Consider the following 9,936-nt stretch of genomic DNA (forward strand, 5'->3'; position numbering starts at 1 on the left):
AGCCAACATTTTTGCTGATACGTTTGCAAATTTAAGAAAAAAAATTTAATGTACATACATACATACAGTAAGAGTATTTTACATGCAAACCTATCGTTTCAAAGTTCAAGAGCTGTTACGTAAAACTACTAATAAACATACATATATCCCCAGCCGTCTCCACTTGGATAACAAACGCTTTGTATGCGACAAGAAATTCTCGTCGTACGATGTTTTAAAGAAACACAACAAAATGGCGGACACACGCACAAACCCAGAGCTGTCGTGTTGCGTATGTGACCTACAGTATCAGAATGTATATAGGTATAGAGCACACTAAGAACAGCGCCAAGCATAAGGTAAAGAATGGGCAAGGTAATGTGTACGCACTTTAGTGACGTGCAAACATACAGAAAAATGGCGAATGTGATGCTAGAAGGGTTTAGAGAAAATTGATTAATTTGCTGTGGAAATGTTGCAAGACAAATTGTGAGAACTTACAAATATGACATAATATATGTTGACGTCCAGCTAATCCAACGAAACAAGATAAAAAATGTAAACAATGGTCTAAAATATGTTTGTTAGATAAACAATCGGAATTTCTATTTCATGTAGCAGTTACAATATATATATGACGTATATAAACAATACAATGATGTTTATTTACAAAAAATATCTCGTTTCGTTGGCGTTATATACATGTGATTGTTTGATTCTATACAATAAATACATTATTGACTTTCAGTGTCTCGTGTCCCGTTTGTAAGAAAGTATATCATAGGACGTGGGCCATGAATGATCATTATAAATTGGTGCATCTAAGGAAAACTAATTGCTACTGTGGCTCCTGTTCCCGGGTATGTGTAATCACACACACACACACACACACACGCACGCTCGCGTGCACATATCAGTCTATTAATATATGAATGAGTGAGCGAGTGAGTCATAGTAAATAAATTTAATTATTAAAATTAATTATATACTATTTGCTTGTTGGTTGCTGTTAAGCTTATATACATACACACACATACACAAACGCACACACACGCACACGCACGCACGCACGCATATATATATATATAAATTTATTTCCAGTACTTTCTAAATGGCTACCGTCTTCGTCAGCACGTGGTTAGAGTCCATCAGAAAGTAGCACCAGATAAAAATAAGCTGTGCACCATATGCGGACGGGGATTCTCTGTTAGTAATGCATGCAAGCATATATGCTAGTGTACTCTCATGATTATTTCTAATATTTGCATGTATGTATACGTTCATATCAATCACATGTTAAATAAAGTCGCAAGAATTATTCCATATTTAAGTTTTAAAAATCTATTATTAAGATAAAATTATGGCTTTTAGCTCAAAACAGAATATATATTTGCACACACATATATATATATGTGTGTGTGCAAATACATACAAAAAAGATGTTATGTCTGTTTTTATTTTTATTAAATATAATCAGTAAATAAACATAACTTATGCCTGTCTGTTCCGGCTCATCTTTGGAACATCTGGACAGATTTTGATGGGACTTTCGCTGGAATGTAGATGATATAATAGAGAGTAACTTATACTGCTTTTGTAAAAAGTAGTCTATATATATATATATATATATATATATAATTTCTCTGCAGACAAATGGGATTCTATCAAACCAGCTGAGATCTCACACCGGAGAGAAACCGTGCAACTGTCAAATTTGTAGTTCAGAGTTCACACAGAAGTATTCCTTGAAGGTTCACAAGCAGAGTGTACACAAGATACCTTAATAGACATATGTATGTTTGTTTCATTCATTTGTACCCCAATAATACCTAAATATGCAGGTCCTTGTATAGGAAACACATTTTGTTTTTTTTAATTAATAATTAGAAAATCGTAAGTCAATAGTGAATATGTCATTTGATTTATTTGTGCAAGATACTATCGAAATATAGGTCTTAGCTGATATGAGTGTCTTTACATAAAATTTGTCTCTACATGACGAGGCAGGTAATGCGACATGCGATAGATGGATTAAATTCAAATATTGAGAACAAGTTATTTTAATAATAATAGGGAGGTATATAAGCCTGAGGAACATTAATCATTATGACTATTCTGTATCGTATGTACTGTATAAGAGTATTTAGACACCACTGACGGACGGTGAAGGAGAACATCGTGAGGAAACCTGGACTTATAATTTCTAATTATAAGATTGAAATCGCCAACCCGTCTTGAGCGAGCGTGGTGATTAATGCTCTAACCTTCTCTATGTGAGAAGAGGCCTTTGCTCAGCAGTGGGCTCCGATAGGCTGATGATGATGAAGCGCACTGGCATTGAGACATATTTTTCAATATATTGTTCTTAATTTTACCTGAACAATGTATAGCTAAGATCCGTTGCTCAAAATATTAATTTAGACAACAAAATGGTTGTATCATGCACCATGCATATTAAGAAGCTGTCTGTCGTTTCATAAATTTGTTCCCATTATCCCTATTTTAACTAGGAACTGTATAGTTTAAACTAATTATATTTTTTTACACTACTAAAAGAATGATATTTTTGTTAATACAAACAAAGTTGTTTATGTTATAATAAACCTTATTTACCATTATATTTTTATTTCAAAATCATCTCTTGTATAATGGAAACAGTGTCCATATCATATAACAGCCAGACTTGAGTAATGGTAACAAAGTTTGTTTTGAACAAACACTAAAAATTCCTTAAAAATCAATTTCTATCCCCTTTTTTCTCATTCCAATACTACGAAGTTTCACTTATTCCACGCGAAACGACTTTAAGCATAAAAAATCTTTTTGTTGACATAAAATTCCAAACTGAGTGAGGGTCATGAAAAATATTTCGTCGGTAGAAAGCTATCTAACCTCTGAGTGACATTCGCTAGGTCTATTATTTAACTAACCAAAGCTGGATTAATATATGATAATTTTTCCTACAAATCATATAAAATATGTTGCAAAAGAATATTACCAATGTACAAAATTAGGTCCTCATATAAATAGTACTCACGATTAGTCACAATATATTCTGAGATAGTATATATAAACAATCACAGTTACTTAAACCATCAGTTATTTCATATTTATATTTCAAAAAAGTGCGTTGCAATCTATTATATTGATATTGTAGATATTAATTTAAATTGTTGAATAAATAAGTTGTTTATTTATGCGTATATTCCTGGTAACCTAGCTGAGTTATGAATGGTATACTGTTTTGAAAACTTTCACGATTTTAACAAACTTTACTCTTTACTTTCACTATTGAAAAGACGTTTGTTTAACATTAAAACACGAAATAGTTTTTATTACGACCAAAGTCACCGAAAACGTTATAAGTATTATGTATTATAAGTAGTTTTTTAGCCTCTAAATTTTCTTAGAAACTCTAGATACGTTATATATAAATATATTAAATAATATAATTTGTTTGTCTGAAAAAACACATAACAAAATAGGACCGAACTTTAAATTATACCAAACAACATAATGATTATGCTCTTTTGTTTGTCAAAAAAGTCAGGACACGCAAAAGTTATTTATAAAAAGTTGTTATTTAAAATAGTTTTTCATTCAATATTTTAATTTAAATAATTAAGATATTATGAGAAAACTAAAAATGTTTATACGAATTAAAATTTTTAATTAAAAAGCATTTGTCAACTCTGACACAGATAATAAAAGGAACCAAACATAGACGCGTTCGACTACTATTTTATGTAAAATTTCAAAATTTCTACACATTTAACAAAAACATTACATTTTACATATTTTTTTATTATTAGCTGCCCAATTTATTTATTTTTTAAATATATTTATATTTTTAAATTTATTATATTTCATAGGATGAATGCAAACTTAAAAGAAACGTCTTGAATTTGTATTGACAAAGTCCATACCGGTATGGCTTGAAACGGAAAGTACTGAGTAATGCATTTGTAGACTGATAGATTCATTTTTAACATAAAAATTTGTTTTAAAGTGATTATTTGTGTAAAATGTCTGGTTTCATGCAATTAATCTTACCCGACTATACGAAAGAGGTTCCGCAAGCAAAATGCTGTATTGCTTGCCTTAACAAAAATGTGATTTCTATCGATTTAAACACTTGTAAACATGCTGCTATCTTTGAATATTTATTAGATTATAAGGTAAGATCATTACGTTATAATAAAAGCATTTTTAATGTTATATTCATATAAAACAGTGTAAAAATATTAGTTTGACGTCACAGCTATAGTAGTCATGTTGTAAATTGGTAATAGGAAACAAAAATTAATACAAATATTTTTTATATATCTTTCTAAGTAAATGTTTTTTATTATAGCTTAGTATCCATTGTTAAACTACTGTGCTATTGTCTTTTAGTAACTTACTTGTAATATTTTTTTGAACTTTTTTACTTATTAATTATTTTTATAAATACATATATATATTAATATGAATTATCCTTACATTCATATATATATATATTGGAATACTTTCAGCCAAACTTAAAAGAGGCCATTGTATGTTTAAACTGTCACAGTCTGATAAAGAAGATAGAGAAATTCAGGGTTGAGTTGACGGAGAATATGAAATTATTTGAAGAGGTAAGGACAAATTATAACAAGAAACTATTTGTTTAATCTTAAATAAAAATATCCTGTTTTGGAAGACAGATCACAAAAAATATACCGATATGATAATATCATATATTTAGTCTGTGATTTGTTTTTGATCTGTTAATTGTTATTTACATGATTTCATACCACCTTCTCGGTTTGTCCGGAGTACTGTAAGGGTAAATGTATGTTGTAGATATTACTAACTTACTTATAAATAATATGTAGATAAGACAAAAAAAAAAATACAAATCTTATATAGATTGGCAGTATCTGTTAAATACTTAACGAAAATTTTCACATCTAACTATGAACTATAGTATATAGTATAGTACAGTTGAAGTTTTTAATGGAATTAATAGACTGAAAAGTTATTTTTGATTTATGCTCATCTATTTAATTCAATTTAATTTAATTTTAATGAATAATTCAAAATTTATTTCAAAGTAAATCTTTTTTTTTTTCAATTAAGTGTATAATTTCCTTTAAAAGCATGTATACGAATTGATAAACCTCCTGCATTTGAAGTCGGTTAAAATTGTCTTTATTTATAAGTCGGTTTTATATATTTATTGTATGTTAGGAAAAATAATTATAATAAATAAGTAAGACATTTTTTTATAAATTCAATTATATATATATTTCATATTTATTATTAGGACATTATTTTTATCATTACAGTCTCAAACAAATATTCTTAATGTCAATCGAAGCGGTCTTGGTTATTCGAAAATCGAAATCTATTCAACGATCGACTCCCAGCCAATAGAAATGGAGATAAAATCGACCAATCAGGTGCCGCCGATCGAAATTATGACAGAAGTCAAAATCGAATATGACAGCTCCAATTCGGAACACGTCCCATTGGTGGAGATTCAAAAAAGGAAACCCGTCAAAAAGTCACAGAATATAAAGAAGAATAAGAAAGAATTAAAAAATAAGCCTGTCAAGAGAAATGTGTCGTCGCTACAGAAACAGTACGAGGGTAAAATTCGGATAGTCGTACTGAGTCAAGACGAAATGTTGGAGGAGAGACAAGTTGAGGCCAAGAAGCCGAGTTATCTGAGACTTCCATACAAATGTGATCTCTGTATAACGGCTTTCGACCACGAGTTGACTTTGAAGAGTCATATAGAGTCTAGACATAATAAAGTTAGTAACTAGTACTTAATAAAAGTTAATGATGCGGAACCCCGGAGTGAGACTCCGTAATGTTGGAACGGAAACAGGAAGCGGTAGAAATTGATTTTTAAGTAATATTCAGCGTTTCTTCAATACAAACTTCATTAACTTTACTTACAAGTCACAATTGATTGCATTCCATCTCGCTCTTAACTAACCCCCCTTTCGGAGCGTTAAAAGTTAACGCAACCTCGTCGCAAATCGCATACCAAGTTTCACTTTAATAATAAATGTACCGAATATTTATATATATTTATTTGCCTTCATTATACATAACATTTTTTTCAGTCTGGTGAATACGAGTGCTGTGTTTGCAAGTCTCACCTCTCCACTAAGATATCATTTGACGAGCATTACAAGAGACATTTCAGACGGTGAGAGGAATGTAAAAATATATTAATTAACAAAAGTCGACATTTTAATCTTTATAAATACTTTGCTTCTTAAAATTTCTATTTATTTCTATCGTCATTTTTTTATAATTAACTAGTTGTTGCCCGAGACTTCGCGTTAATTTCGGCATAAGTAATATATATATATATATATATATATATATATATATATATATATATATAGCTGGCCGGGCGAACTCTATTTCGCCCTAAAGGCCAGAAATATCCAGGTATTGGAATTTATTAGGTTTCTCTTTTTATAGAACAGAATTTAATATCCTATATCCGTCTCCTGGTGCTTAGCTCTCCCCACCAATTATCAACCATATCCCAACAGCCGTTCTCGAGTTATACATAGTGTAACTAACGCAACTTTCTTATATATATATATATAGGGTGTCCCAAAATTAACGCAAGATTATCTTTAATCAAAATTAACGCAATCTTGCGTTAATTTTGGGACACCCTATATATATATTATTCCGTATCCAGATACGAATGTATTGAATGCGGTAAGCGAACAAACAACCTGTACCCGCTCCTCAAACACTACAACGACAACCACGGCCTCATACAGCTGGAGTTCTCGTGTAAGACCTGCGACTACAAAACCGAGTGAGTTTAAAATTATTAACTATTTACTGTAATTTGTTTTTAAATTTTACGTATGAAAAAAAAAAATATAATAATTAATGTATTTCTTAAGCAAATACAGGGTGTTCAGATATCATCTGGAGAAACATCGGCAGAGTAACGTGGAGTGTGACCTGTGCGGGAAGACGTTCGTCAATAACAACGGACTGAAAACTCATCTGTAGTAAGTGGGAGTGATTTAAATTTAAAATATTAATGGAGGATAATATTTTTTTCAGTCTCTACATCTCTTGAAAGCGATAAAGCTCTTGATTTTAATTTTTTTTTAAGTTCACAATACTTTATTAAATGAGGGCTTCCTACGAACACGCGGCACTCCGCCGGCTGTGGGAATATATATATATATATATATATATATATATTTTGATATTTTTTTACAGTTTTAAGCTGTAGGTATTATTGGAGGTACCCCAAGTTTTACTAAAAATTTATTATGCGTGGCGTCCCTCCGCGCGGTAAACTCCGTTATGTTGGAACAAAAACAGGAAGGAGTAGAAATGGATTTTTGGGGAATCTTAAGCGTTTCTTTAATACAGACTTTATTAACATCACTTACGAGTCACAATTGTTTGCACGCGCTCGAGCGCCACGCGTTCCCTGTCGCTCTCTCTTTACTCCCATAGCGTTAAACGTTAAACGCAACCTAGTAAGAAGTCGCATAAGAAGTTTCACTTCAATAACAACTACTAGTAATATAATCATCTAGAAGTAATCTTAATGTTCACCAGCACGGTTCACGGCCAGTCGAGTCGCGTGTACGGCTGTGATAAGTGCAACAAGGTGTACAAGGCTAAGTCCGGTCTGAGCGCGCACATCGCGACGCACTCCTCGCCGGTCTACTGCAGGGACTGCGACACGCACTTCAGGACACCGCACGGACTCAGACACCACCTCAAGACTCACTCTAGACACGTGGAGGATAATGATAAGAGGTATGGACCATATACTATAGACTATACGCTATAGACTATAGATGAATTAATCTAATAATTACTTGAACAGTATACAATACATTCAAAGCGTTTCCCAAAATGGCGACAACGCCCTCTCGTGGGCGCTGCAGGCGTGAAGGCGGTTACAGACAAATAAAAGTCAGGGACAAGATAGACGAAGTATACAAGTAATTAACTGAATAGTTTTTTATAGATCTGTAAAAGATATCCCGAGCGGGTGATAACTATAGTCCTAAGACACGGAAGTAATGGCAGCGCTGTGTAGAGGCTTGAAGTGGTTTGTTACATTCAGCTAGGATGAGTTAGTGGTTTTACAGTAGGTGGAAATATAAGGGCGCTAGAAACTAATTTAATCTCAAAGTGGGCGGAGACAGAAAGTTTGGGAACCGCTGATGTTATTTGTATTACTTGGATATATATTTTTTTAAATATATTAATTTTTTTTGTCAAAAAAGCTGTATAGATATCTTTATAACCTAGTCGCGTATGATATCCGTCTCCGAGTTCCCATACCTCTTTGTGTTAAGGTTCGTGTGCAAAGATTGTGATCTGAAGTTCCTAACGCCGAAGTCCCTGAGGGAGCACGTGGATTGGGTTCACTTGAACGACACGAAATACGAGTGTGACTGGTGCTCTAAGGTAATTAATATTATATATACATACATACATACATATATAGGTTTCTAAAAAAACATTACTAAATATAGTTGTTATAAGCCACTACTTTTAAATAACAAATCAAACCTTGACAGGAACTAACCTGTCTTAAAGAGTTAACTGATTGTTATCTTAAACCGGAACAAGTTAAATCTACAAAGGCACTCACGAGTCGCGTCGACAAATACTTTCCCGCGCAAAAATTTATAAAGCAAATGTCATCGCTTTAACGTCACTTCGGGTGCGTTCGGGAATTTAAAAGTTCGGTTAAAATTTAATGTGTGCTCCCTAAATATATAGTAAGGATAATCACATAATACTATATCGAAAGTTAGCATAAAAAGGAGATTTTTGATAAGAACCACCGAAATCCTGTCAGTCAGTAGTGCTGACTGTCGTTCGCAAATTCATATTCAACAAAAATTATAATCATATTTTATACTTATTTCATAGAAATATTGTTTTATTTCATATAAACTATTTTCTTTTAACTACAACATAGTTCAGATTTGGCTTAGAAAGATAAAACAATATTCATTTATATATTATAATATGAAGTGTGGAGATGTTTTTATCGACAGCGCCATCTGTTGTCACTCGCCGCTTCACGTTAATGTGTTCCAGGTGTTCAAGAATAAGAACAGCTTGAAGAAACATTTTCAATACGTGCACGAAAAGAAAAGACCTCCGAGGAATAAGATCTGTGATCACTGCGGCAGAGCATTCACTGTGAGTTAATTGTATATACATATGGACAATAAAAAAAATTACCTTATTTGTTTCCCAAAAAGAGTTTCTGGTTCTCGTTTTTCAAACTTAGATCTTAATATTTAAAAAAAACATTCTCTAAATAAAAGGTTCCAGGATTTCACTCCAAACACTTACCTGACGTTACCGAATATGCAGTCAATAGACGTATAGATTAAGACCATTGCCTTTTCATTGTATGAAGAAAAAAAAAGAAAAATCAATGCTATTGACGTACACTTCCAGACGCTACAAATCCTCCGATCCCATATCCACACTCACACGGGCGAGCGGCCGCACCGCTGCGACGTCTGTGGCGCCTCGTTCGCTCACAAGGGGGCGCTTTACACACACAATAAGTTATTACATAATAAACAATAGATTATCGTTTTATTTACATCCTTTTACCTCTTTACATCCCTCGCATCCTTGTATCCTAAAGAGTAATAAAAATATATATATGTAGATAGTTTCAGTATTAAATTGTTAGTATGACGTCATATACACAGGCGAATAGTGTTTTAAAAATACCGCCACTTGCAAACACGTTCATATTTATATATAAGTGTCTGGAAACTAAAATAGGTTTATATAAACACAATATCTTGAGATTACTTATCGTTTTTTTTTTTCAAAATCGTATAAATACTGCAAACGGTCCATCAGAACCGAAACAAAAATTGACAGCGCTTTGTTTATGAAGAAGTTTATAATTCTATGCTTAGGAGACTCGGGTCATTC

General features: G+C 32.3%; 1 protein-coding gene across 6 annotated transcripts; it reads left to right on the forward strand.

Moving 5' to 3' along the window:
• Positions 1 to 325: 325 nt before the first annotated feature.
• Positions 326 to 9,576, forward strand: LOC116778239 (gastrula zinc finger protein XlCGF46.1-like). Of its 6 annotated transcripts, XM_061525766.1 has the most exons (13): positions 326 to 468; positions 728 to 839; positions 1,081 to 1,185; positions 1,629 to 1,772; positions 4,494 to 4,598; positions 5,292 to 5,762; positions 6,081 to 6,166; positions 6,677 to 6,799; positions 6,891 to 7,001; positions 7,567 to 7,770; positions 8,319 to 8,430; positions 9,073 to 9,177; positions 9,442 to 9,576. In XM_061525766.1, exons 5-13 carry the CDS (start codon positions 4,581 to 4,583, stop codon positions 9,574 to 9,576), a joined length of 1,365 nt encoding a protein of 454 aa, XP_061381750.1. In that variant the 5' UTR covers positions 326 to 468; positions 728 to 839; positions 1,081 to 1,185; positions 1,629 to 1,772; positions 4,494 to 4,580. The 6 variants fall into 6 exon arrangements, with proteins under 6 accessions (XP_061381750.1, XP_061381751.1, XP_061381749.1 ...); XM_061525767.1 differs by having other exon boundaries at positions 326 to 839; positions 1,081 to 1,247; XM_061525765.1 differs by having other exon boundaries at positions 326 to 839.
• The last annotated feature ends 360 nt before the right edge of the window (positions 9,577 to 9,936 follow it).

The sequence above is a fragment of the Danaus plexippus genome, chromosome 31, assembly GCF_018135715.1.
Source record: "Danaus plexippus chromosome 31, MEX_DaPlex, whole genome shotgun sequence".
Lineage (NCBI taxonomy): Eukaryota > Metazoa > Arthropoda > Insecta > Lepidoptera > Nymphalidae > Danaus > Danaus plexippus.

Bases quoted from the DNA above. Each gene is read 5' to 3' on its own strand.
- LOC116778239 (XM_061525763.1), top strand. From the start codon at position 4,005: ATGTCTGGTTTCATGCAATTAATCTTACCCGACTATACGAAAGAGGTT. The intron at 4,158-4,493 runs GTAAGATCATTA...GAATACTTTCAG, and splicing joins AATATTTATTAGATTATAAG to CCAAACTTAAAAGAGGCCAT. The intron at 8,431-9,072 runs GTAATTAATATT...AATGTGTTCCAG, and splicing joins AGTGTGACTGGTGCTCTAAG to GTGTTCAAGAATAAGAACAG.